Here is a 28,000-nt window from a genome sequence, read left to right as displayed (position 1 = left end):
TTGATCTAAGAAATGACAATCAGGGTTGCAACACAAGATTTATTACGAAGAGCAAGAGATGCCAAACACCATCATGATAAATCAATTTTTAAAAAGTCACCATTGAAATGAACGTAGCATGTAGCAACTCATGAGCTCGACACGCAGCAGAAGCGATGAAAACAACTCATGCCATGTGCATAAAAAGTCGCCAAATCGTCCAAGCGACAAGCAAAACAACAAAAAAAGGAGCAATGCATAAAAAAGCCTTTTGAATGCACTCCTTTGAAGAAAATCAGCATTTGACAAATATTCATAATATGCATTTCTCCATGGTCAGTAGTTTGTACATGTGATGAACATCTAGTCTAGTGTCTGTCTTTGAATTGTGCTTTCATCTCCTGGTCTTGAAGAGCTTGAAGAAGTCAATTCAAGCTGCAGATCGGCGGCGGCGGCAAGCCGAAGGCCGCAAAGTCACGTGACGTCACTCCCTCAAACCAGGACAACAAAATCCGTCTTCCCTTCTCTTTTTTTTTTTGTGTCACATTTTGCTGCTTGGTGTCCTCTTCAATGCAGATTATCAAACAGCCACGAGTTTGAAAAGCCGCTTGAGCGTTTTTCCCATCTCCGCGACATCCAAGCCTAAAGTCCATGTACTCGTACGCTCTCTGCTCTCACTCGTGAGGCAACTGCGTGTGCGAGTCCAACGACGGCGTCTTACTAGTACTACTGAATGACATTTCTGCACACAGGTCGGGTCATTTTGGCAAACTAGGCCAACTATATGTTACCGGTGATGCAAAACTACTGGTAGGCCTTTCGGTGCTACGAGTAGGGTTCAGGAGGCTACTAGTCGTGGAGAAAACATCATTAGTGGGACCCAATTGCCCTACTGCTGTGTTGAATTGACTTGCGAGAGAGAACAAAGAGCATACTAGTCCGCGGACCTGAAGCCGGATGTGAAAATGTTGCTCAAATGGCTCTTCAATCCCGAGTAGGTCAGAACATCAATTGCACAGGCTCCCGCTGAAGGTTGACACAGCCAGCAGCCACAAGTTCACAGTTCCCTTTATCAACACTGAAGAAACAAGATTGATCTTTTACACATTCAAATCATTTCAACAATATTCTCTGAAATGCTCGGAACGATGCCGTGACGCACAATACGGTCGGTGTCGAAAGTATATGAAAGACCAGGAGGCCAGTGTTACAAAAAGGTACATTTGCCGTCTTTGTTCACTTGATTTTTGGGGGGAATACAGCGATGCCTTGAGATACAAGCGTTCCGACTATAGAGTTTTTCGAGATCCGCGTCATCAGTCAGCAATAGATGGGACCCAAATGGTGCGGCAACACATGTCGACAGACAAAATAACAGTACCCAGTCATACATTCTTTCTCCTGCGCGTAGAATGACAAATATTAGCGCCGTACTGATGAGCTGAGAAGTCTCAATGAGCAGTATATCCATCTCGCTGTCTTATACTGCCCCCACGTGGCCAAGCGGGGCACACCAGAAGGAGACACTTTTAATCGATCCAGTCCGACAGATTGTTGAATTCTTTTCAATTGTATTTCCCAATGTCAATACTGCACGACATTTTTGTAAAGTAACAGTGTAAAGTGGAAGGGATGAATGGCATTTGAATGGCATGAATGGGAAAAGAAGATCTGACTTGGAGGCTTTGGCGTTCCGAGTGTGGAACAACTCAAACGTGCATCTCAAGGCACCACTGTCGCGTGTGTGACTAATTGCGACCATAGCCAATGGGACTTTTGCGTTATCGCATATCAATCCAACGTCTGCTTTTTGACACACAAGTCAGCACTGGACGCTTTTTTAAAATTTTTTATTTTTATTTTTTGCTTGGCTTGGCGTGTTCAGACAAGCCCCAATAAAGTGCATGCATGTCAGGAAAAAGCCCACCGAGTGGACGACGAGTGCAAATGTACAACGAGGTGTGCGGGTGTGTGTGACCCTGTAAGTCCAGCACCACCCTCTATCGACACGCAAAACAGAAACCGATGGAAACAAAGGCATGGCTGTGAGTTTGTAGTAAAAGGGGATACAAAACCAGTAAAAACATCACTCGGTGATCAATGGTAGTTGAATTCATAGGAAATTGCATATACCCAAACTTTTTTTTTTTTTTAAATATAGATTGCATCTGAATAAATCATGCCAATATTGCTGTCCTACCAGCTCGTCCACGCGGCTCATTAACTAATCGATCGATCGATCGATCGATCAATCGGTGGCAGATTGTCTCCTACACTAGTTCACTTGGCGTTTCCGTGTGATGGTGTTTGAACTCTCCGCTCGAAGCTTTGATTGCTCTTCACGTTGACCGTCAATTCATCAATCGTTCAATAAATAGATAAATACATTAGCAGCTGTCCGTCACATTATATCAGGTCGTATGAAAATGTACAAAAGTCGGATGGCGGAGCCAAACAAAGCGAGGCGATTTCCCCAAAAAAAAAAAAAAAAAAAAAAAAAGGAAGTGGCAACAGCGTGAATGTGAAAGCAGAGCGACGCTAGCTTACAGGAGCAGCAGCAACAAAACCAACATAAAAATAATCCTCACAACCACCTGTTTGCTTTTGCTGGCTGGCTGGCTGGCTGGCTGACTTGTGTAGTCGTGGGCGGGGCTACACTTGGATGCCCTGCACGGCCTGGCGGATGTTCTCCAGCAGCGCCTTGTTCTCCGGGCTCTGGTACTGGTCCTGGTGGGTGTACATGTCCGTCAGCGTGCTCACGTACGTGTCGAAGTTCTGCTCGTTCATCGGCTCCTGGCGGCAGAGCGCAAACGCGCCGTCAGCGGGCATGAAACGCGTTGCGCCGCGAGCACGTGGAACGGGAGGTCAGACCGATTGGGTGCGAATGACAGACGCGGGAGGGCGGGGCCTGCGGGCGGGCTCACCATGTGCGGCAGCTGGATGTTGGCCAGGCTGCTGATGAGCGAGTGGCTGAGGTTGGCCAGCTCGTGCAGCAGCGAGTCGTTCTGCTGCTCCATCACCTTGTTCTCCTCCTCCATGGAGCGCAGGCTGCTCTCCATCGTGGTGATCTGCCCCGGGAACAACATTTCACCTCAAGGGCCTTGCTGCCTCAATCAGCCGCAATCAGCCGCCCGCCCAAACGCTTTGGTGCAAATAATTGTCACATTTATTGATCGGTATCTTGGGGCAAAGCATCCGCGCGATCTGACATTGCCAACAACAACAGCAACAACAACAACAACAATTGCCAAGTTCAACGCTATTCGGAATGCGTGCCGTCCCCCCCATTGAGCCCGTGAGCAACTCAAAGATGGAAATGGTTGCCACCTTTGCCAAAACAACGGGTGAAGCTCTCGAAATCAATGTAACATCGACAAACATTTCCACATCCGTCCGGAAATGTTTGACGAGCTCAGCTGACAAACTCGGATGGGAACTTTTCCGAAAGCGGGCCCACTTGCCCCCCCGTCAAAATGCAGCCGAGTCGTGACAAAAAGCTCAAAGGCTTCAACCAAGAGCAACTTCTTTTGAAGGGCGTTGCGAGCGACAGACTTTCACACGACGGGCGGGACAGCAACGGTCGGCTTCCTTTGCGCCTGAAACTTGATGACGCCCGACGCCAAGTCCTGACCGTCAGTGCGCTCTCTAGTGGACCAAATTAGCAACGACAGATCATTGGACTGAGTGAGAGAGAGAGAGAGAGAGAGAGAAAAAAAGAAAAAAGTTGGAAACCGACTGGACCCCCGGACAGCCGAACGTTGGGCACCCCGATCGAGCGTACGGGTGCAAATACTGTCTATGACAAATGCGCATTTTCCTTGAAGTACAACATGTCTGCTGGTCTTACTTGTGTCCTCAGCTTAATCATATCCGACTCCACTTGATTGTTGGACTCGTTGATATCTTTGATTTCTTCATCCAGCTGTCTGATTTCCTCGTCGTTTTCAATGCCTGAAGCAGAAAAAGCGACGATTGCCAGCTCCTTCTGGTTTTTTTTGGCCGCTATTTGCATTTTGCTGCTCGAGTGTCACCTTTGCCGGCTCTCTGCTTGATTGTCAGCACGTCCGCGCCGCTCAGCCTGGCCTTCTTCATGGCCGAGGAGGCCCGGGGACAACCGGAGAGACTGGAGCAAAACACAGGCATCATTGCGGCCGGTCGCCGCGGCGACGGGACGCGAAGGCTCCGGCTCACCTCCGGTGCGTCAGGAAGCTTCCGCTGACGTGGCCCGAGCCGTCGCAGCCCGGCGTGGGACACGTCATGCCGTCCGTCTTGCCGGACTTCCAGGCCAACTGGGCGCCGTTGACGTAGCTGTCCTTCTGCCGTTTGGCCGCCAGGGGGCAGCCCGACGCGCTGCGGTGGGAGGCGTACTTGCCCGTCACGTGGCCTTGGCCGTCGCAGCCCGGCACCGGACACCTGAGATGGGCACATTTTTTCATTCAGCGCCTCAAATTTGACAGGAAGCCGCTCGGCCATTTTGCTTGGAAGCAGCCGGTTGGCTTTCATGTCATGAAACCGTCGCCATGACTTTCCTCTTTTGTCGTTTTGAATGGACTTCAAAACGCAATTCCCTCCCGCGTTCTAATGTCTTGAACCAATGCGTTGCCGACGTTAGTCCAAGCGTTCCACGCCGGCGCTTACTTACTTGATGGGCTCCTGCTCGTCTTTGTCTTCTTTGCTGTGGAGGATTTTGATGCCGCTCTTCTTGGCTCGAGGGCACCCGGACAGGCTGAAGGGCGGAAGAGGAAGCGTTGGCGACGGCGGCGAGACGGCGCTGCCGGCGCGAGGTGCGTTACCTCCTGTGGGAGGCGTAGTTTCCCGTGATGTGTCCCGATCCGTCGCAGCCGGGCGTGGGACACCTGAGGGGCAACACACGTTGCCGTTACGGCCTCGGCCGCACACCGTTTCAAAGCGGGCCTCGGCAAAAAGCATTCAGTGGACTTGGAGTGGGGACTCCGTTTGCTTACTTAAGACTTCGGATGTGCGCCGGCGTGCGTAAATGCCATTGAGGGGTGCACGTGGCAGTAATATAAGGCAGGCTGTTGAGGTCAAGGGTCAAAAAGTAAACGTTTCCCGATAATGATCATGTTTGATTATTTGGAATGAAAATGTGGCTCCCAAATTGTCAAAGTATTATTTGATACTGTACATGCACGCATTTATTGTGACTTTTGACAAGAAAGAAATGAATTATGAGTGACCCAAAGTGCCGCATCCAAAACACATTTGAGTGAGCCAATCGTAAGTCTGAAGCGAACGCAAGCGCCCGGGTGGTACGTGGTACGAGTTTGCCCCACCCCCTCGCAGCCGCTCACCTGAGCTCTTGCGCGTTGGAGGCCATCATTCCTCGGAGGCTCTTGTCGGCCAGCTGGCAGCCGGACAGCCTGCGCGAGACGAGCGTCAGCTGCCGACAAAGCGGCGAGCGGGCGGCATTTGGCTTCTTACGTGAGGATCTCCTTCTTGGGCTCCTTGCAGGGCGAGTACTTGTGTTGCTTGGGGCTGGGCGCGGCGCCGGCCTCGGGCGGGTAGCGCCGCTCGTCCAGCAGATCGTGGAAGGCGTCCAGCTCGTCGTCCTGGTGGGACCGCCGCAAAGCAGAGGAGAACGTTACAACGGACTCAAACGTTTCACTTTGTCCATAAAAGACGGAGGACGAGGAGGAGGGAGCAAGACCAAAGACGGACTGCAAACGCCCATATGCCTTTTTCCTCTATTAATGTGCATTGTCCTAAAAAAAAAAAAAAAAAAGAAATGGTGCCAGCGGGTACTAGTTAGCCCCAAGGACAACATGAGAACAATATGTGTTTGAAAAATAGCTCACCAGTGGTGGGACACTGTGAATGAGTAAGAATGAAATGTTCACGTTAATTGATGTCAACTTAAGATGGTACATGTTTTGTTTTATACCAAATAAAATAGATCAATGGAAAAATTGTATTCACCTAAAGTCATTTTATAGTCCGTAATTTGAATCCCGCTCTATTTTCGCTCACGGTTGCCGTCGCATCCGAATTGAGTGTGCCTCCCTCCATCTCACTTTGCTTTGGCGGCCCAAGACGGCGCGTGGCGTGGGTCGGCCGCGGCGTTCACCTCCTTGCGCTGGTGCTCGTCCACGCGTTTGATCTTGGTGTAGTCCAGCGGGAGGTCCCAGCAGTCGGCCTGGCTCAGCTGGTAGCGGTGGCTGTTGAGGAGGGCCTGGCGCTGGGGCGACATGGGCTGCAGCGGCGTCAGCACCGTCCCGCTGCCCTCCGGCCCGCCCGGCTGCCCGCCGGCGTCCACGCCGTCCTCCTCCTCGTCCAGCTCGCCCGCCGCGCTCTGACGCGGACACAAGCCGCCGTGCGCAACTCAGGGATGGCCGCTCGGGTGAGTGTGTCAAATATGAGCTGGCTGCGGCCCCGCCCCCTCTACCTGCATCATCACGCCGTGCGTTTTCCCTGCCGCGGCGTGCGGGAGCTCGCGACACCTGGTGGACAGGTTGAGGATGGCGGTGGCGGCCATGTGCGCCGCCTCCATGTCGTGCGTGTAGTCGAAGCTGCTTTTGCTGCAGGTGCTGCTGGCGCTGCTGCCGGCGCCGCCGCCCGGGCCGCCGCCCGGGTCGCCGCCCGGGTCGCCGCCCGGGTCGCCGCCGGCGCCGCAGCTCAGGCTGCTGCTGCTGCTGCTGGGAGCGTAGCTGCTAGTGGTGCTGCTGGCCGGGCTGGACGTCTTGCTGTAACGCTTGGCTGCATGCGCCAAGGTCAGGACATGCGGAAGGAAGCAAGTTGGGAAGGAAGGAAGCAAGGAAGGAAGGAAGGAAGGAAGGAAGGAAGGAAGCAAGGAAGGAAGGAAGTAAGGTTTAGTGTCTTTGGATGGCTGCAGCTGCATTCCCGTCCTGCAGGTGGTGCTACTGCACCTTTCAATGTGTCAAAGACTCATTTGAGAAGAGTCAAAACATGCATCTTTTCAAGTCCGTCTTATTTTTTCTAGAAAAATAACATTTGTGAGACAAATACATTCAGATATTTTCTAGAAGGAAGTCGGAACATTTGGCAAATTTGAGAAAAAATCCCTCCATTTCCGAAAGAAACAAAGATGTGCAAAGTTGTAATCTTACAAGAACAAGTGCATAACGGTTGCAACAAAACAACGGTTTGAATCAGACAATTCAATGAGATTTCAAAGATATGAGTGCGTCAAAGTTAACCAAATCACTCCACTCTAAATATAACGAGACACGTATTGCATCGCCCTTTACGCCCCTAAATCAAATCATGGTAAAGAAGCGCCATGGTGACTTTGCTCAATCATTTCCTGAGAGCGCGCAGACACGTTGAAGAAGCAAGACAGCCAAACGTGTCATGTTCATCCCAATTCAAGTGGTAGGACCGCAAAGCCTCCGCAGCGGCAAAAAAGGAGGCGCGGCGCGGCGTGTCGTGGCGGCTGAGCGTGAAAGGTGGCGGGCGGGCGTGCGAAGATGGCCAACATCGTGACGGAGCGCCGACGCCTCGCTGTGAAGCGCCCATGATGGCAGGCGGCCAAACGCCAAGGCGGGCAGGCGGGCTCGCCTCCGTTAGCTCGCGCCTTCTGCCTGCACCTCCGTTGTCATCACCATCCTCGTTCGTGCCTCCCCACCGCTCGCATCCCGCCAGCAACCGTGCGGCACTTGCAAGTTGACCTTCTTTTCTACTCGATCCCTGTACCAAGTGCAAGCAAGTTCATCAACGAGAATCGCCCTCTCGATCCAAACTCAACATTCTCATCGACATTCGGGACCGTTTTCAGGGCTTGCCCAAATATAAAACACCGGCACGGAACTACAAACACATGATTCGGCCCCTGCTGTCAATAAAACGTCTCCTGTAAAAGTGACACACTACAGAGAAGAGTATGAACCATGAACCTTCCAAATGTGAAAAGCTTGAAAAAATGGCCAAATATGCCAAATGAGGCTTTCAAACGGTGGGGAATGAAGCCGCTCCCTCTCCTGGCGGGCACTGTGGGCGCGGCCGCTGATTGTGCCAAAACCACGCCCCCGTTCAGCTGTCCAATGTCAATCAAATAGCGCCAGCATCTTTCTCCTGCCTACGCGCAACTACATGAGTGTTGAGTGTCATTTTTTGCGCTTCAACCCGTGCCGGCCGCCGGGTGCTCGCGGGGCCTTTCCATACTGCGACAACAAGGCACTCTAAAGCGGCCACGCCTGCAGACTATCCAAAGAGAAGAAGCATTTCTGGGTTGCAGGCAGAGCGACTACATGTTGCAATTGTGACAACTAACCGCCGATGCAAACAAAGACGCGCGGGTTCTCCGACAGTTGGCAGCTCATGGCCGACGCCAAAGTGTGTCACGTGGCGCCGTTTTCGCCACAGCGCCTTAGAGCACCTCATTGTTTCCTTATAAAAAGTCCAGCTTGACTGCCAGCTGGTGGTCGGGGGTCGGCGCGGCGGCTTTCGAGCGCCCCCTTGTCAGCAGCCGCGGCCGAGCCAAAGTCAGACGTTACAGTTAAGCCAGTTGACACCAGACGGACGAGCAGCGGCAAACTTCAAAGAATTTGAGTGGCCGCGAAAGAGGAAGCCGCCGCAAGTCGGCCGCCAAGCGAACATCCGGTGTGCGACCGGGGAGCTTTCACGGAGCTCACCGTCATACGCCTTGGGGGAGGTATCTCGGCCGTGGTGGGACTTGGCCAGCGGGCCCCTCTTGCCGTAGCCGCCGTGCTGGCCCTCGTAGCCGCCGTAGTCGTAGCTGGTCTTGGAGTACTTCTCCAGCTCCTTGGCCAGGTTGGAGCGCGGCGTGCTGGTGGGAACGTTGTTCTTGTAGCCGTACTGCGGAATCTCCAGCTGCTTGACGAAGCACATGGGCCTGGCCGGACACATGTGGCATTCAGGACGGCCCACGCCGAGCGCGCGCAAGTCACCGGACGCTACCTGAGGACGCGGTCCGACGTCTGATTGGACTTGCCGCCGCCGCCGCCGCCGTCCATCACGTGACTCTTCTCGTGCACCTTGGCCATCTTCTCAGCCGCCGCGATGGGACACCCCGACAGGCTGGGGAAGGGGGCGGGGCCGCATGGTTAGGTACCGAACGCGCGCACACGCACAGTTGATGGGAAGGCGACACGATGACGTCGGAATGTGACATTTTTGCGTGTCGGGTGCCTGCCCCAGCAGCGAGTGTGAAGCCAAACAAGCAAAGGAGTCTTTTGCTCTCATCGGTGGGATCTATATTTGGGAACATTTGTCCGGGAGCGAGCGAGCCCTTGCCCCTTTCTGACCAAAAGTGCAAAACGGGAGCTTGTCAAGGCACGCGTATTTTGGGCACCTCCAATTGAGACGGCAGCAAAAAAAAAAAACAAGAGCCAGGCTCTGAATTTGGGTAAGACGGAAGCGCCCCCCCCCCCCCCCCAAAAAAAAAAAAAACCAAAAACAACGGAGTGATTTCAAGCCTGCTGTCATTCTTGAGCAAATGCAATGGAAGCTACGCTACGGTGTGAACATGAGCAGCGCTTGAGTGAAGACCCAAGATCGCTTTTAGACTTTGGTGCCTTCTGCTCCCACAGCAGCAAAAAGCTTCCACGGCGCGAGCGTTACGTCACACACACTCCAAAGCACCAGAAAGGCTTCTACGTTCTGGAAAAGAAAAGGCATTGAACACTCATTTCATTTGAATCAGGAAAGCACAGTGCTCATCGTTGGCACTATACCACTATACCTTTTTTTTGAGGTTCGTTTTTACACTATGTACGCAAATCCAGATTTCAGTGTAGTATCACATTTGTTTTCGGAATTTTAACTGTTTCGAATGACTAAAATCTGTGCTGACGTCCGTTAGCTTTGCATGAGACCGCACCTTAGCATTAAGCGCTAGCTGATTTTTGTGCACGGAGAACATTTTGGTGTAATATCCAATGTTGACTTGTCTTTGGTTTTCTAGTAAACGTCGAGTGGGAGAGACAAGTTTCAAAGCGTTGAAAGTGTGCGGACAGCTGCAAACCGAGATGCGAGCGTTTTCGCCTCGCGTCCGCGTCCAATGTTTGAATGCAGGCCACCGGCGGGCGGGAAAAAGCGGGCTGCTCTGCGGGCGTTTCCATGGCGACGGGCAGACATGAAAGCCCGCGCGGAGCTGCGGCGGCTCGCTAACAGATGCTACGCTAGCTAGCGCCGCTTTGTCTCCGGGCTCCCGGCGGGGCTGTGCCACATAACGCTGCCAATGTGTGACGACGCGCTCCTCTCGTGTTTTCCGAGTGCAGTGCAGACGCCGTCGCGATGGCTTTACTAATGAGGCGAGAATTTACAATGATACAATCAAATTGTACTGTGTCAGGAGTCAGGAGAGACACAACCGGTCTTGGTCTCCTCGCGTCATTATTTCCACCCCTTGTGGGGCAGCGCAAGGGATGTCCGCATATTCAAAGAATGGATCCAAATGCATATGAGGTAAGCGGTGAAGGATCTTCTTTCCTTTTTCCCAGCGCAATTATGACCCGAAGAAGGAGGTTGTCATTTGGCGGCGTGGCTGTTAAAAAGAACAGCAAGCATTCTTCAGGTAAATAGACGTTGCGCACTCGAAATGAGTTTGAGATCCTGTTTGAGATTGGGCGACCAAGACTTGAGCAACAAGTCCGCATTTTGAGCGTGGAAAAGGCCACAAACAAGATTCGGCAATCCCGCATCCGCTTAGCGCGGCCCTCCCATCACCTCTCAGCATTTGGGAAGCTCAAGGCTGAGCGGACACCTTTACCGTCTGCTGAGCGCCTATAGGAAGGTCTTTTGTTGTGGTTTGTTTTCCCTTGATTTTGCAAATGCTTCATGTATTTAGTTACAAACGCATGAAGATCACAATGATCGATGGATGGAATTCGACAACTCTAGCGGCTCTGCCCTTCCGTCTCGGCCGGGAGCCCAACCTGCTGCAGACGCTTTTCAGCCTTTGCTTACTTTCGCAGACTTTTTGTCCTGATTTTGTGAGTTGACAAATTGAGGCCGGTGAACCTGAAAGGTGACTAAATGGACAATTTCCATGTCGGGAGCATAGCGGCCGCTTGAGTGGCGGCGTTAGCGTCTGCTTCGCGCCGGCCGGCTGACTCACCTGCGGTGCGAGTTCCTGTTGCTATTGACATGACCGCGTCCGGAGCAGCCGGGGGTGGGGCACTTTAAAACATTCTCATACATGGCAAGGACTTGACAGGAGAAGGTGAGAGAGACAACGAGGGTTAGGAGCAGACAGGAAAGTTATCAGGAAACGCGCCTCGCCAGACGCGTGCGTCGCGAGCATGCGCCGAGTAGCGAGGCACAAGCACAAAGGGGACCACATGCACGCGGGTGGGGCCTTCTGGCTGACGCGTGAGCGCATGCAAACAAGAATCGTCAGGTAAGAATGGATGTGAAGCCAGGCTGGACTGGAAGGTCTTCAAATGTTTAACTGTTCTCACTTGTGGCCAGGCCAGGCCACGGAAGCACACAAACTAAGCCGACTTGGCTTGGTCAGCGGCTTCCAAATGAACGCGTGCGCAAGCTTGGCTGCAAGTGGCCAACGACCCACTCGGTCCTTCATGTGACGTCAGCCAAAAGCTAAAGCAGACGTCGTAAATACGATGAGGGGGAAGGACGCGGGCGGCGGGCGAGGAGGTAAGAACACGTCGGAGGAGACAGAAGAGAAGAAAAACAAATGCAGACTTACAGAATATCAAGCAAAAAGTCGGTTTTCACTTGATATCTCCGAATACTTGGCAGCTGTTTTGCACATTGCCTTGTCGTTCAACAATCATCTTACCATTCCAACATCTGGAAAAGTCGAATCAACGCACAAGTAGGGCAAGTAAGCAATTTGTCGAAATTCAATGACGATCGTGACACTCCGGGATTACAACATCGGCGTAATCGTCAAAATGTCCATTTCGACGATTACCCCAAATAATCACGAGTAATGTTTGTTTTGATCATCGAGCAGCCCTGCAAGTAAGGCCACGTTGCCGTCGGACGTGGTCCGCAATCACTTTTGAAGACCGACATGTTTGGATGCAAATCGAGGAGCCGCAGTCCAACACCACAAACATGCAGAACGGCTGAGGAAGACCAAGATGGCACACGTTCCAACAAGTCATCTCATTGCACCGCCGGTTGTAGTAGGAAAGAAAAGAATCCAATTTGCGGGGCCGAGTCGGATGACTTGTTTTGGGCGTGCGCGGCGGCGTGCCGAGACTTACTCTCAGGGGGGACGCGGTCTTTGTGAGGACAGCCCGACAGGCTGCGGTGGTGCGGGTACAGGCCGGTCACGTGGCCCGTGCCGTCGCAGCCCGGCGTCGGGCACTTGCTCTCCTTCTTCTCCCCCCGCGAAGACTCTGCGCAAGTGCAAGTGCAAGCGCAAGCGCAAGCGCAAGCACGCGGACCTCGCCATCAGCACAATTTGCAACGCGCGTATGCGTCACTCACCTTTGGAGTAGTAGGCCCTCTTCAGGGCGTCGTGGTGCAGCCTGGACTTGCGCTCCTCGCCGCCGGCCACCCGGTGCTCTCCGTGGTGGTGGTGGTGGTGGTGGTGGTGGTGGTGGCGGTGGCGATGGTGGCGGTGGTGGCGCGCGGGCTGCTTGTGCTCCGCGAGCAGGCGGTGGTCCCGCATGACTTTGGCGCGCTCCGACTCCAGCGCGATGGCCTTCTCCAGCAGCGACAGGTTGCCCTTGGCCATGTCGAAGGTGTCGTCAGAGGCCACCGAGGCCGTGTCCTCGTCCTGGCCGGCGTACGCCGGCGGCGGCGGGCTCAGCTGCTCCTCCAGCTTCAGCAGGTTGACCATGTCGGAGAAGCCGCCGCCGTCGTCGTCGTCCTGGCGGCCCGGCTGGCAGCCGTCGTACCTGGAAGGAGGAAGCGTCGCCCTCCGCCGGTCATCTTTTCCGTTACGTCTCCACGTCACACGCCGGCCGCCTACCTGTCGAGGTGCAGCTCCCCCTGCTGGTCGGCGTGGTTGTGCATTTGGTGGTGGTGGTGGTGGTGGTGGTGGTGGTGATGCGGGGGGCGATCGGCCGGGTGCGTCTCGCTGAGTTTGCGCGCCAGGTCGAAGCACTGATTCCTCAGGCACTCCAGACTACTGAGACACACCTCCTCCTCGCTCTCCTCGGCGAAGGCGGCGAGGCCGGGTCGCCCGTTGAGCCCGACGTCGGGGTATCCTTCGTCGGGCGGCGCGGCGCCGTGGCCCTGCGCCAGCAGCTTGAGCGAGTCCACCGTCTCCCTGACCACGTCGCTGTCCAGGTCCACGCTGAGGTCTGCCTTCCTGTCGCCGCGCTCGCTGCCGTCGTCTTCGTCGTCGTCCTCGTCTTCGTCCTCGTCGCCGCTGTTGGACGAGTTGCTGTTCATCTCCGACTCGGTGAGGGCCTGGTAGGCCGCGTCTTCCGCGATCTTGCCCAGGTTGAGCAGAGACTTGGCCACCAGCTCGTCGTAGTCCTCAAACTCATCGCCGGGGCCGGGGCCGGGGCCGGGGCCGGGGCCGGGGCCGGGGCCGGGACCGGGGCCGGGGCCGGGGCCGGGGCCGGGGCCGGGGCCGGGGCCGGGGCAAGGTCCAGAACCTGCAGCAGGACCTGCGATGCAGCTGTGGTTGTTGTTGTTGTCATCCTTCGGGAGCGGAATAAGCTTGGATTGTCCACTTGCTTGGTAGTCAACTGTCATGAAGGGAAAAAGGAAGAAGTTTGTCTTTCACATGAAATCTGCTGTGCTTCGCACAAATGATAAGAGGCTTGTGTTGCAGGTTTGTCCTTTACTGTACATGGGAGAACCAAACAGTGAACTTTAAATACGTTGGTTGAAGCCAAGTCCCAAAATGTCTTTCCAATAAGATGACTTGTTTTGGGCTTGCCCATCGCGTCCAAACAAGGTTTGGGTTGACTCGGTCTTTCACATCAAAGACGTGAAAAAGTGCACTCACCCTGCTGATGATTGAGCTCCTCGTCCTCGTCCTCCACATGCTTGTGTCTTGGTGCCAGCGCGGCGGCGTCCTCCTGGGGCTGCTCCTCCTCCTCCTCCATGTCATCGGAGAACTCCTCCTCCTCCTCCTCCTCCTCCTCCTCTTCCTCCTGCTCCTCTTCCTCCTCCTCCTCAGCCTTCCGGCCCCCGTCCTCGTCCTCCTCCATGCCTTCTCCTCGCTCGCTGTCCTCTCGGGCGTCCTGGTTGTAGCTGCCTTCTTCCTCCTCCGAGTCGCCGCCCTCCTCGCGGTCCCGCCCCGGGCAGGAGGCGACCAAGGCTCGCCGCTTGGCGGCCGGCTCCAGCGGCTGCTTTTCTCGCACCTTCCTCTTCTTGGCCAGTGGGCATCCGTACACGCTGAGGAGGCGTCAAAGCATCAATGCCAGCGCATCAAGTGAAAAGCTCTTCCCAGGCGCAAACATTTCAACACCATTTGAAACTGCCCTGACAACATGCGCCTTCAAAATAAAAGGGAGGAGAAGATGGGAAAATTGCACGTGAAGGCCGCACGTGCGTCCGCACGCGCCAAAGTCTCTGTGCCAAGCGTGCCGCATTATGTTGCCTCAAGATTGAACCTTACAATGTGAAAAAGACGTCGTCTGTTTCTTAGCTGGAATTACCCGACGTATTTCGCAAAAATAGTTGCGGCAGGTCGATGAAGTTGCGAAACAACGTATACGCCGAAAGCTTAGCTGATCAAAGTGACCGCAAAAAAACGGTAGTAAACCGGAGCCTCTCCTGTTTTCAGTGGAAGCAGAACACGTCGGCGGGGACCAACGTTCAACTAGTGGCGCCTTGCGTTTTGCGGATAGGAGAGGTCGTTTGTGCAGTTTTGGCCTTTGACTTGCGGCGAGCGTAAACTTGAGATACGAGCGCCGTGCGGCGGCAGTGAACTCGGCTTAACGGACCTCTCGACGAGCAGCAATTTGGCAGGCGCGACAACACACGTCGACCGATAAAATAAGAATCCTCACAGGCACATACTCTTGATCCTCCGCAAAGAGCCACTAATGTTACTGCGTCTATCTTACGCGGCCCCCAGATGCCATTTCCATTCTTTTCAAGAAAGGGAAAGATGATTTGAGGGATCAAGGCACCACTGTACCGAGGTGAAGACGCATCCTCGTCCAAAAAGAAAAGAAAATCAAGTCAAGTCCTAATGGCGCTTATTCAAGCAGGGCCTCAATTACACAAATCCCATAATAGTCATTAAGTGATAGCAAAACTCAGCTTTAATTGCTCCAAAACAGGCAGCCCAATTACAGCCGACGCTCATTTGGATTTCAGCAAATCAATTAGTCCATGTCCATATGAAAGCGCTTCTTTGCTGCAAATGCAGGAGGGAGGTAACGGCCCGGCCCGGCCCGGCCCGGCCCGGCCCCTCCCTCGCTGCCTTTTGGCCCATTCCAAACATTTACAAACAGTCTTGCAAAGGCTCGAACAATATCGCATCGATATCCTCGACAAGGAGTTCAAACTTGCTTGACTGTAGACACAAAATTTTGAACAATAACACCCCCCCGCCCCACCCCCCAAACGTGATAAACAAGGAACGACTGTGGTAATTGACATCATAATACAGTGTACATACTTATTGAGAAAAAGGATGAACAGGTGAGTCCTGAATTGCGGCTTACCCAGGAGCTTTTTTCCCCCATTTGATCTGGGTGTCCCTAATGAAGTGGCCAATAAGTGTGTACAAACATCTGCATGAAAAGTAACAGAGACAAAGACATTGCAACGAGTGTGTGCTTATGTGTGCGTGAACATTTGTGTGACCTTGGCCACCTCACTGTCTCCCGCCAATTAAAATTCCAGCAGTAATTAAAGCAGAACAGAAACCAGGGAACGCTGCAAGGGCGAGCGTCTGTGCATGGTAATTAGGTGCAGTGCGTGTGTGTGTGTGTGTGTGTGTGTGTGTGTGTGATGGATTTCTCATGCAACGTTGTGTGATGGATTCCTTTGTACGTAATTGCATTACGTGTCGTGTTGAAGCGATTGTGTCATTAGCATGTTGCTACGCTGCTGCAGTTTGGCTCTATTGATTGTGGGATGCTAAATGCTAATATAGCATCCCGTATAGCTTGGGGCTTATAGCATTTCGCGCACACACGCACACGCACACACACTGTTCAGTGAAGTATTTCAAATCAATGTAGCAGCTTTGCCAGCGCAGAGCATCAGCTCTGTTGCCATGGTTACCGGCGATCCGCTATACCTCGAGAAACACACGCGAGGGGAACACCTGGCGCGTGCCAAAGCGTTGCGGCGGCTTTTATTTTCATCAGAATGGACTCCTCGTCACCGTACAAAGACGTAAGGTTGAATTCGACGATGCAATTTGAGGAGAAGGTGCCTGTGAATTCTGAACTTGTCCATGAATTGCAGACTCTCCAGACTGAAATGCGCCGGCCCCCACCAAAAACAACCACCGATTTCTGTGATGTGTTTTTAATGACAAAAGCTAGCGCTGGATTGTAAAAACCACAAAAAAGAAAATGAAAAGAATAAACTGGCTTCAAGGCAGTGCACTTACTGCAGTATTACTGCATGCGTTTGCATGTGAGCGTCCTGATGTGCGTTGTGGCCTGCAGCAGCTCCTTGCACGTGTTCTCATTTTGTCCTGTTCAATAAACGGATGAACGCGCATCGGCACCGGCAGCGTCTCCCGAGCCGGCGCGAACGTTACACCGCGGCTGGCAACACAAAGCAAAAGATCCAGCAACGCAAAGAAATGTGGACATTTGTGAAACTACGCGTCGACTGAAATGCCGTTTTGGACATCAATGTGAATTTGTTGAAAAATCTCCATCTGATGAGATTCAATGTGAACCGCTGAAAATGTGCTCAAAGTGATGACCAAAATGTCCAGAACGTTGGAACGGTTCGAATCGGTTGGAGGATGCAAGGATGAGTTCAATTTGGAAAATGTCACCATTCATTTAAAATGATTTATTTATGGAAAATGTGTAGTTGCAGCAATTTTCACGCATATATCGCCGTTGTGGGACAGAATAATTGCATTGGAGGCCTGCTGAGGACAGACGGGACGGGACGGCGGCGCCCAGCCATGCCGCGTATCGACTCATCGCCGTGGCAACCGTTGCGCGCGGCAAAGGGGGCGCGTGTGCGGCGTTAGTGAGGCGGGCGAACGGGACGGGAGGGTGTCAGCCTTGGCGAGGGTGCGGAATGCGGGGCTCGCGGTTGCCATGGTAAGGGGGGCGCCGCATCCCTCCCGGTCGTCGTACTGCAGCATGCACACGGCCCTGTCGCCATGGCGACCGCCTCCGGAGAGCAGCGGAGGTAAAGCCGGGCAGACGCCAAAGGTACAGAGAGAGAGAGAGAGAGAGAGAGAGAGAGACAAACACAATGAGGACGAAAGAGATGGCGCGAGAAGCTAATGAGAGGGAGAAAGAAAAAAAAGAGAAAGGGAGTGAGAGAAAGAACGTGAGAAGGAGCGAGAGAGAGAGAGAGAGAGAGAGAGAAACAGAAGAGCGGGAGGGAGAGCGAGAGAAAGTGAGAAAAAGGGAAAGCCACACAGAAATAGGAAGACAGAGAGAGAGAAAAGTAGAAATAGTAATAAGAGAGGAAATGAGAAAAACAGAAAGGAGGAGGCAAGGCAACAAAGAGTAAAAAGAGAGAAAGACAGAGTCCGGAGAGAAAGAGAGCGAGAGAAAGGAAAAGAATAAGAGAAACAGAAAGAGAATGAGTGAGAAAAAAAAGAGTGAGAAAAAAAATGAGAAAAAAGAGAGCAAGGCTCGAAAGTGTAAAGAGAGAGAAAGAAAAAGTGATAGGAGGAAGAATGAGAAAGTGACAGAGAAAAAAAGTGAGGAGAAATGGAAAGAGGGACAACGAGAGAGAGTGAAAAAGAGAGCGAGAGAGAAATAGAGAGAGAGATTCATGTAAAGTGGGGAAAGAGACAGAAAGAGGAAGAGAAAAACGGGAGTGAGGGCGAGAGAGAAAAGAAAGAAAGAAGTGACAGAGAGTGGCTGAGCAAAGCAGACAAAGAAAGGCCCAAAAAGTAAGGCGCTCGCTCACCCCCCCCCGCTGCTCACTACTGCCCACGGGAGGGCAGATGCAAAATGGCGGTCACGCGTGATGACCAACGAGTTTGCCGTGCCCGCGGTGGTGGCCGCGTGCGGCTCGCGCCGTTTGGCCGCACTCGTTGGCGCCTTAGCGGCTTCCGTCGTCGCCATCGGCACCGACGACGTCATCGCGCCGACTTGACGGAAGGAGGCCAACTGGCCGCTGCCGTCGGCACTTCCGCATTCAAAGAAAATTCAGCCCAAAAATCGAAGTTGTACTTGCGCCTCCATGTGACCTTCACGCTGGCGCCCGCTCGTTATCATGCCCAACTTCTGATTTTGTCGCCACATCAAACACACACGCAGGCGCGCTTTCACACAAACTAAATCTCAGGCCTATTTTCACACCGCCTTCACATGCGCACTTGAACACACACACACACGCACACACACACACTCCCCCCCCCCCCACACACACACGGTGAGTTGGCAGGTCTTACCTGCGGTGCCTCGCGTACTTTCCACTGACGTGACCAGAACCGTCGCAGCCTGTCGTCGGACAGCTGACAACACAGACGGCGATAACAATGTCAGAGAGGCAGTCGTATTGAACCACATTATTATTATTATTATTATTATTATTATTATTCATAATACCACTACAAATATTCACAATAATCTTTGTGATTTGACAAGTGGACCTATTGAGGTGCCTATTGAAGTGCATACATGTCATCTGTCCCAAGCGGACATTTGAGTGGTCAGAACGTAGTGCTGAGCACACACCGTGTTTGCATTCACTCTTCCCCGCATGAAAATACATTTGCCATCAGGCTGCGGGCATTCCTTTTTTGCACTTCACGAGATGCACACGCACACACACGACGAAAAGGCGACTTTGACGTACCTGAACAGTTCCTGCGTCACGGCCTCCACGACGGCTTCACACGAAAACAACAACAACACACAGACGGCCAAAAGGGTGAGCGAGGACGGTTAGCGCTGACTAGTAACAACAAGTTGCCACGGCAACGTGACGGACACAAAAGTGGTCCCGACAAGTACGCCCAAGACTTGACAGCCACAAGGAGCACTCAAAGGCGGAAGTGCGGTCGGAAGGGAGCGAAAAGCACAAAAGAGACACGAGCGCCGAGAGGGCAAGTCGGAAGGAGAAGCGAGGAGAGCAAAATGGCAAGAGTGCCGCTTTGAGGAAGCAGAGGAGACAAGCAAGGACTGACAAGAGGGGAAGAACAAGCAACTCAATGCAAATAAGGACATGGATGCAAAAAAGCCCAAGCAAGGAAGGAAGGAAGGAAGGAAGGACGGAAGGAAAGAAGCAGAGGAAGAAGCAAAAGGGAAAAAGGAGAAGGCAAAGCTTGCAAGAGAAAAGGAAGGCTGGGTCACTTGGAGGAAGTACACAAGAACAAGAATTGCTTGCACAAAGTCAAAAGGAGAAAAGGGGAAGCCACAAACTTATAAAGCAAGTCAAAAGGAGACAGGAGGAGCTCGAGGATGTCAAAATGACAAATGACAAAGGGCTGGAGGGAAAAGAAGAGGAGGTCAAAAGCAGTTCAAAACAAGAAGAGTCACAGAAGGAGAAAGAAGTTGGAGCGGGCCAAATGGAGCAAAGAAAAAGAATCATATTTTTGGTAAAAAGGGAGGAGTCAAAAGATGTAAAAACCAGGAGGGAGGCAAAGGGGAAAGGAGAAAAAGGAAGTTAGGTGGAGTTAGAGGACGAGAAAAGCCAAAAAAAAAAAAAAAAAAAAAAGGAAAAGGAGGAGGAAGTAAAGTCAAAACAGTACAAGGGAAGACAATTACAAAGTTGCAGGACGACAAGTGAGGGCGGGAAAACGAAGAAAGCGGATGACATGGAAAAGGAAGTCAAAGGAAGTCGAAAGAAGGAAGAAACAAAAATTCGGCCCGGCAGCAAAATGGAAAAGCCGCAAGCCAGGCAAAGCAAAAAAGAGAAAAAAAGAAGAGCAGAAGATCAACGCGCGGCCAAGGTTCCCACCTCGCACACCTTTGGATCGGGTTCGATGGCGTTTGTCCGCTGCATTGGCCTCCATCTGCACAGGAAGTGACATCATCACATCGCGGCCCAGAGCAGGATGACCACGAGGCGGACCGAGAGCGACTGTACCTGGCTGGAGTGCAGAGTGCGCACGGCGAAGCAGGTCACATCTCCTCCTCCTCCTCCTCCTCGCTGCTCCTCCTCATCTGCAAAAGCAGACAAGCAAAGGTCAAAGGTCACCCCCACACGCCATCAGCACCTCAGACGCAGAGCGCAGACGCGCACGACTGCAGTGCAGCGGCGCTCGGAATCCAAATGGAAATTGGCTCAGCCGGCCGCCGAGATGCGGACGGGCCCGCCGAGTTCATCTGAGGCCGCCGCATCCAATTGCCCCTCCCCCCTCCCAACCCAGCGAGGAGGAAGCCTCCACCCCCTCCCGAAAGCCGAAACGCTCACCGAGAGTGTGCGAGCGTGCAGGAGGGGATGCGCGTTACACTCTACGTGCATGTCGTGCACGCGTGATGTGGCCAAAAACAAAAAAACACGGGTCACAAATCGAGAAAAGCAACAAATTAAAAGTCACATTTGGGTCCATTTAAAAAACAAAATGACATTTTGAATTTATGAAGTACAATGTATGGGGGGGGCGGGTGGGGGCGATGGAAGAATAGCAATAATAATTTGAAACTTAAAACTACATTTTTGGGGAAAAGGAAAAAAATGACAAAACACATGCTGAAAAAATGGTGACATTTTTCTATTTTTAGAAAAAGCTACAAAATATTCCAGTTCATAAGAAAAAATGAACAAATAGGAAAGAATTTTAGAAATACATTTTTTTTTTTAGAAGGTAAATGGGAGTAGGCACCGTTCTCAAGCGCTGAAAATATATAAAAGAAGAAACATGTAAACATTTTGCATAGAAGAGAGTGCATAGAATTGAAAACAAATGACAACATTGACGTAAGAACATATATTTAAATGCAGAAAAATGTGGAAAAAAATACATATTTTCAAGGGCACAAAAATTGTGAAACAGAAAAGTTTTATGAAGTACAAAATTAAAGAAACTATATATGAAAAAAGGAAGAAAGATTTTTAGCTGCTGGATGTCTTTTCAGGTGCAAAAAAAGGTGAAAAAACATGAATGCTTAGTGAATTAAAATTCTAAAATGTGAGATGTTGAAATTGTCGTCGTGCATGTGTCAAAGCTTTGGCTTGCATGTGTATGTGTATGTGTGTATGTGTATGTGCGTGCGCGCGCGGCATGAGGAGGCGTCTCATACTGTTTAGTATTCCGACTGACACTCAGCCTGTCTGCTACAGTCTGATGCAGCGCTCCTATACTCGCTCGCTCGCACACACGCACGCAACAAGGCACACAATGGCACGGACACACTGCTGCTGTTTCGTCTTTTGACAGCCGACAGACTGAAAGCTAGCAAACAAACACGTGCGCCATCGCCCGCTCGGCGCATCAATAATACAAAAGCAACACAAGCAAAGCCATTTCGTACAGCGTGCGTCACGTTACCGTCGAGCCGCACGCGTGCACAATGATGTGTTTGCGTTAGCTTGGAACGAGGCCAACACTCTCTCCCTTTCCACCGACATGGACAAGTCCAAGCGAGTGCTTCCGGACCAACCATCAACTGGTCGCCAAGTGGCCAAATGTGCATCCGCACTGCCTTTGGCCTTCATCGTCACTGCCGCTAACGTGCTAGCTAACGTGTCGCGGCAATGTCATCAGTGCTACCGATACCAAGTGACCGACACCACTGGCACTTTTCGACAAAATCCCATTAAACCAATGCCGGATCGTTTGAAAGAAAGCGCTCCACAGTACATGCCCTGGTAGTATTTGCCCTTAAAATGACCCGCAAATTTTCTATGACCTGTTTTCCATTTGTTGTGTGTAAAACAGTTCAAATCCTACTAAGCATTTCTATCAACCTTGTAGACAAATTGCATCTTCATGGAGTGACGCGGATGCAGCTCAAAGGAGAACAACGCTCCGTCAGCCATGCATAGTTGCTGGTGAGAAAACGGCCGCTGACTGTTATCGGCCCACTTCGCGAGACTGTGTAATGAGGCCGCTATCGGCCCGATACGATGCCTATCGATGCTCGCTCAACAACGAGCAACTTGCTCGGGCCGCGTCCGGTTGTACGTCTGAAAAGAAAGGAAAAGATCACTCTGACCTCCAAAGAATCTTTTTGGTATTGTCGGTTGAGAGCCCCAAAAAAGCTTTTGGGGTTTTGTTTTTGGTGAAAGCGACCCACCTCTTACTAACGAACAGAAAAAGATAGAAGCTAACTTTTTTTTTTTCGTGGTGAAACATGAGTGTCTGGTCTTTGCTTTGCTCACTACATTGTGGCACAAGGCAATATGGAGGTGGGGGGGCGGCGTCTCCAAAATGGGTCAAAACGCTCGCCGACTGTCGGCATTGAGCCAGTTGAAAAGATGACACTTGACAAACTGCCCACGGGTTTGCGACGCCGGTCACGACGTTGCCGCCGAGACCAAGTCCAGTCAAGTGCAAGGTGACCAAAGTGATGAGGAAGAAAAGGTCTCCACAATCTTGCCAACATGATGCCAACATTGTGCAAAAGTTGCGTCGCCCGCCGTCTTATTTGATCAGAGTGAAAAGTAAATATGACGCGCCTGACTCCAATCCTGTGATCAATACTGAACATGAATAAAGCAAAAGAGTGCAAGAATCCACATTCTCAACAGCCACTTGATTAGGTACACCACAGCATCCATGATAATGATACAAAGGTGCAACTTGGACTGACATCATGCCGTCAGGGCTTCCTCACATTTTGACAAACAAAATCCAATCAAGCCAATGGTCAAAAAGTCAACACTTTGGTCACGCTTGCCTTCTTTCAACAGAAATTGGGTGTCCCTAATGAAGAGTCCAGTGTCACAGCTGACAGGCATCCTCGTGGAAATACCATCATGGGAAGAAGAAGAAGAAGAAGAAGGAGGAGGAGCAGGAGGAGGAGGAGAAGAAGAAGAAGAAGAAGAAGGCCTCTTTTGGACACTGGAAATGGTCAACAGCGTTGAAAAGTGACGAGGAGGAGGGCAAAATCATTTTGCAGGTGGCGCATTGCACGCGCACGTCTGACGGGCAAAAGTGGCGGCAAAGGAGGACGCCAACATTGTCCCCCGCCGAGGCGCGCGCGCGTGCGTGCGTGCGTGCCACCGACAACTGTCACCTCATCAACACGCACACGCGCGTGCGCTAAGGGGATGACAATGCGCGGGGGCGAGCCGACGAGGGCGCGCGCTCGCTCGTATGTTGGGGAATGACGACGGAAAAGCAAAACGTACCGCAAGAGCCGCGATGGCGACTCGTCGTCGTCGTCTTCTTCTTCTCTTCTTCCCCCTCCGAGTCGGAGCGTGTGCAGCCTTCCTCGTCTCTCTCTCTTTTGTCGCGCGCTATCTGGCCATGCCTTCACTGGGAAGGGGGGAGGAGGGAGGGAGGCAGGGAGGGAGGGGGAGAGGGGGGCGGGGAGGAAAGCCAGACAGACGCGAGGAGGAGGAGGAGGATGAAGATGGCACGATGAGCCACTGCAGAAGAAGAGGAGGAAGGTTTACCTCTCTGCCGCGCTCTTCCGTATCCTCCTCTCGCCTCGACTGGCGGGCGGGCGCGCGCGCGTGCGTGCGTGCGGGCCAAATGACGCAACGGGGGCGCGCATTGCTCTTTTTCTTTTTTTGCTCCTCGCCTGCGCGCTCATGCAAGCGCGCGCCTCCCACTGGGAACAAAGGACAACTTCATGTCCACTTTTTGTTGGACCAAGACAACTTTGCTTACTTTTGCTGTCCGAGGAACGCGAAGCGCGGCGGCGGCGGCGGCGGCGGCCACTTCATGAGGCCCGCCAGCAATAAACTCGTCTTGCAGCTGCAAACAACAAACAAGAGCTAAAGAGGCTATTTGGAAAACGCTTCAGTGGAGGGGGCAACACCTGCGCTGCTCATCCCACAAATGAGAAAAATGTTAACAAATCAGGGAACTAAGGTGGCAAACACAAACTCTCTTCATTTTTGTGGCGTCGATAATAACAACAGGAGAGAAAATTAATTTGTATATATTTGACCAAGTCATACGACATAAGACAAAAACCAGTCAACTAAGAGCTTGACAAGTTGACAACGATGAACGTGGTTGGGGTGTGCGTGATTTGGTGACGCACAAAAGCTCCGCCGCTGACTGCGGTGACAAGTTGGACTTCCAGCGGCTCCTTTCAACGCAATGGATAAGGCCCAGGCGGGGCACGACGTTGTAGCGCCCCGAGCCGAGCCGAGCCGAGCGAGGTCACATTGGGTGAAAGCATTTCGCCGCAAAGCGTGGCGGCGGCCTGCGCCGCGCTGAGCATGGACACCGGCAAAGAGCGGGTCGCGCCGCTTGCGTTCACGTCACCTTGCCCCCTTCAAATGTTGAACGGGAATGTTTGGCCTCAGCCAAGGATGACCTGACAGTGGTCTCCTCATTTCTCTTTCACATGTTGCACATCTCAAGTGCCGCTTTGCCCTCATTGCCTGTAAATGTTCCCCCTCATGGGCCGGCCGTGGCCGCAGCCTGCAGTGATGCGAGGACACGCAGGCGGACGGCAGGCGAGCGTCAACTGACGTGAACAGGATGACCTACTTGGCTTGGCCGGCGAGCGAGCGAGCGAGCGTTCTCATGCAAATCCAATCGACGGAGATGTTTGGATTTGTCACTGGCTGCTGCATTAGTATCACACACACACACACACTTGTTGTAGCACACAAACACAGACCGCGTGACTTCCAATTGGAAATTACGCTGCCCCCTAGTGGTCACGTTCAAGGCTATCATCATGCCACCAGCTGGTAATGAAGCTTGAACATGATTCCTATTCCGGCAGACAACAAGAAGCGTTTGGGCATTTTAGGTCAGCGGGCCTTGTGTCAAAGGTCGGGCGCGCGTTGGCCAACCTTCTTCCCTGCCGCCTTCCTCCCTTCGGCGGCTGCGTCGCGCTCGCACGCTCCGCGGCCCCTTCGAGCGCCGAATCGAATGTGTGCCGCGCTCATGTGTTTACTGAGCAGGTCTCGGCACTGTGTAGGTGTTTTCTTTTCTTTTCTTTTCTCCTTCCTGCCTTCCACGGCGGCGGCAGCAGCAGCCCGGAGCGCGTTGCGAGCTCGGTGGGAGAAAGTCAATTAGCGGCGGGTCGAGCCTGGCCGGCGGCGGGCGTACCCCAGCCAGATGAGAGCGGCGAGATGGCGGCTGCCGAGCGCTCGCCCGGCAGCGTGCATGGGCGAGCGGCGACCAACTTTGACCTCCGCATGCAGACGGAGAACGCCGGCCGGCCGGCCAGCCTGCCAGCCAGCCAGCCAGCCGCCTTTGGGGTTTTTTTTTTTTTGGGTTGCCCTCCCTCCTTACATTTGCAAATGAACTTTCGAAAATGTCCACAAACGCAGCGAAGCCTTGGATTGGACTTTCCAAATTTCTTGTCGAACGCAGCTCCATGCGACGCTCGCAAAGGGATCACATGACCGCTTGGGTCCGTCGCCAAGTCACGAGAAGCACGAGACGCAACCACGTCTTGAGCGTCAAAAGAGAAGAAGGGAAAAAGTCAACTTGGGTGACATCACGGGAAGCAAAACCTGCACTGCCTCACGGGCGCGCCCACATGACAAGTGAGAGGCCGAGTGTCCACATGCCATGAGTCAACCAGCGGAACACCTCAGACCTGCGGTCTTGGCTTTTGTCAAAACGCTCAATTGGATTCAGGTCAGGTGATCGATTTGCCAGCTTTGGCGAACGCTTGGGGCGGGTCATTGTCCATCCGCGCCGGAGAGCGCCGCCAATGCGTTGCCATCATCGCACCGCACTAAACACCTGGAATTCATCCTTCTGCATCGTCGGCAGCCGCGTCATCCCAAAATACAAATTGGCAGCCGGGCCACGGAAGAGCCGAGCAGCCGACCGTCAGCCGGCGACAAATGACCATCATGCAATGACCATTTGGAAGGATGGCGGCCAACTCGCCTGACCATCGGGCGCGCACACACATTCAGAGTTGGATGTTTGCTATGAAGAAAGTTTCCATGCACACTTTCAAATGTCAAAAAGTGCAAGTAGGCGTCCTTGCTTGTTCGGATTCCAACGTGGCATAAAAGTCAAGACGGCCGCAGGGCGGCTTTGCGTAGCTGGCCAAAATGTGGATTGTCTTTGGCGGTAATGAAGCCCCGCATGAGCAGAACCTGCCAAGCGCGAGCGTGAAGCGGAGCGGGCCGCGCGCAACCGGGCCGGCGCCGTCGCAGTTCGACCGAATGCAATGGCGACGGACGCTTCCGCAAAGGTCGCGTCGCCGACTTGACCGGGTCTGTGCTTCCGGAAGGTGAACGCATGCTGTGGCCATGGAAACACTGGCCAACATGATGAAAGGTTTCTGGATTTGATGGGCAGCTACTATTTGGACGGCTGATGGAAAACAGCCACGGACTCATTTGTGTACATTCTCGACTTCGTGACTGTCGGTCGATGGCAGCTTTTGCCAAACGATCATCGTTATCAACACACATTGCAGAGACCGCATTTGGATTCTCTCAATCTGTTGACAGGTATGCAAAATGATGCCAGATGCTGATTGTTGTCTGTGGCATTTTCAAATGACACATTTGGCCTTCATTTTGGGAACCCACATTGAGGGACACCCTGGCAGCGTACTGTATGCGCTCGCTCAAGCTTTTTGCAACAAAAGTGACTTCAACTTCTGCAAAACTTGCCTTACCTTGAACTGCTCGTCGCTGGTGGCAAAGGAACAATTTGAGGCCTGTGAGGAGGAGAGGAAAAACGCTCATGACGGCAAGTAACAATTGGCTGTCCATGTTATTCAAAGCAGATTCTATCAGTTAAAGCGACACTATTTTGGGGGATTGAGTGAGTCCTACCGGCAAACAGACGCCGACTGGCGGCCGGAGAGCCCAGACGAGCGACAAAGGAAGCCCGGCGCTCACTTTGTCCAATGGGACTCAGTTGTGCCGTCAAACTCAAGAGTGAGAAACTGCCAATGTCGGCCGTCGCGGCTTTGGACAGAAGTGAAGTTTTGCGGCCGCGGGCGCTGAGGGCGCCGAGGACGCGGCGCGCAAGCGGCAGCCTCCGCGCCGTGTCGGCCAGTCGCAGGGAGCGTCGACCTCGGCAGAGCATCTCGCCCGGAGACGCTGGGAAAAGTTGACGCATCCGCGCTGTTGACTTCCTCCACTTTGCGCTTGTTGGTTCCCTCCGGCGGGGCCGCCGCCGCGCTGGCATGGAAACGGCGTTGCTTGCTAACGAGGAGGTGAGCGAGCAGAGGTGAACCCCGACCCGCGAGAGGCGCTCTCTCTCCCCCTCAGACTGGTTCGCCTCCGGCCGGGTGGCCCGCGTCCGCGCTGGCTGCCAGGAACGCGCAACTCGCACAAGGACGGGCGGAGGGCCGCACTCGACAGTTTTCTTCACATCCAACCAACAAAGACAGGAAGGCAAACAAAGGAAAGAACAACTGCAACAAGGAGAGAAAGACGGCAGGCAACAACGATGCTGAAAAGGAAGGCGAGACGAGAGGAAGGAAAATGATGCAAGAAAAGGGAGGCAAAATGGAAGGAAGGAAGGAAACAAGAGAGCAAGTTGACAAGGAAGAATCAAATGCAAACGGGGTGGAAGGAATGAAATGAAGATGCAAGAAAGGAAAATGGAAGGAAGGCAAGTTGGAAGCAAGACCATCTGCTCACAAGTGGGGAAGCAAAGAGGCGAGGCAACAAAGATCAGAAAGGAAGGCAAACCGCGGGGCAACAGAAAACAGCTAAGGCAACAACGAGGGAAGGAAAACAACACTGAAGAAAGAAAGAAAGAAAGGTCACTAGGAGGAAAGGAAACAAGGACACAAAAGTAAGGCAGCAAGGAAGAAATCTCCATGACTTCAAAGTGACAGTGCAGAGCAATAAGATAACCGCTCTGCAAGTTTATGCCGCCCCCTGGTGGTGCAGAGAAGCCGTTACAACTGGCCAGACCACACTTGAGCGCACCCCCCCGTTTTTTGCTTCCTACTTGTCCCTCTGCTCT

General features: G+C 52.8%; 1 protein-coding gene across 3 annotated transcripts; it reads right to left on the bottom strand.

Moving 5' to 3' along the window:
- Nucleotides 1-25: 25 nt before the first annotated feature.
- myt1la (myelin transcription factor 1-like, a) lies at nucleotides 26-27,927 on the bottom strand. Of its 3 annotated transcripts, XM_086018143.1 has the most exons (25): nucleotides 26,854-27,927; nucleotides 23,533-26,735; nucleotides 23,266-23,392; nucleotides 20,056-20,132; nucleotides 19,936-19,981; nucleotides 18,823-18,856; nucleotides 18,416-18,478; nucleotides 13,856-14,247; nucleotides 12,866-13,592; nucleotides 12,379-12,791; nucleotides 12,153-12,287; nucleotides 11,036-11,126; nucleotides 8,875-8,994; nucleotides 8,589-8,809; nucleotides 6,383-6,693; nucleotides 6,065-6,289; nucleotides 5,422-5,549; nucleotides 5,292-5,360; nucleotides 4,773-4,835; nucleotides 4,622-4,705; nucleotides 4,171-4,392; nucleotides 4,011-4,102; nucleotides 3,827-3,930; nucleotides 2,904-3,047; nucleotides 26-2,772 (listed from the first exon to the last, which is right to left on the bottom strand). In XM_086018143.1, the coding sequence occupies exons 5-25, from the start codon at nucleotides 19,979-19,981 to the stop codon at nucleotides 2,632-2,634; spliced, it is 3,825 nt and encodes a 1,274-aa protein (XP_085874269.1). In that variant the 5' UTR covers nucleotides 20,056-20,132; nucleotides 23,266-23,392; nucleotides 23,533-26,735; nucleotides 26,854-27,927; the 3' UTR covers nucleotides 26-2,631. The 3 variants fall into 3 exon arrangements, with proteins under 3 accessions (XP_085874269.1, XP_085874267.1, XP_085874268.1); XM_086018141.1 differs by lacking the exons at nucleotides 20,056-20,132; nucleotides 23,266-23,392; nucleotides 23,533-26,735; nucleotides 26,854-27,927 and having other exon boundaries at nucleotides 19,927-20,002; XM_086018142.1 differs by lacking the exons at nucleotides 26-2,772; nucleotides 2,904-3,047; nucleotides 20,056-20,132; ... (1 more) ...; nucleotides 23,533-26,735; nucleotides 26,854-27,927 and adding an exon at nucleotides 3,054-3,659 and having other exon boundaries at nucleotides 19,927-20,002.
- Nucleotides 27,928-28,000: the final 73 nt, after the last annotated feature.

Source organism: Filicampus tigris, chromosome 20 (genome assembly GCF_054856515.1).
Source record: "Filicampus tigris isolate MCC_2025a chromosome 20, RoL_Ftig_1.0, whole genome shotgun sequence".
NCBI classification, from domain to species: Eukaryota; Metazoa; Chordata; class Actinopteri; order Syngnathiformes; family Syngnathidae; genus Filicampus; species Filicampus tigris.
The sequence above is the reverse complement of the archived record's forward strand: the minus strand, read 5'-3'. Positions and strand labels throughout refer to the sequence as shown.

What these genes read in the sequence shown, in the direction of transcription:
- myt1la (XM_086018141.1), bottom strand. Translation starts at nt 20,002, where the DNA reads ATGATGTCACTTCCTGTGCAGATGGAGGCCAATGCAGCGGACAAACGC. An exon ending in GGGGAGCTGCACCTCGACAG is followed by an intron (nt 12,792 to 12,865) that starts GTAGGCGGCCGG and finishes TCCTCCTTCCAG; the next exon opens with GTACGACGGCTGCCAGCCGG. An exon ending in GAGGGCCTACTACTCCAAAG is followed by an intron (nt 12,288 to 12,378) that starts GTGAGTGACGCA and finishes GCACTTGCGCAG; the next exon opens with AGTCTTCGCGGGGGGAGAAG.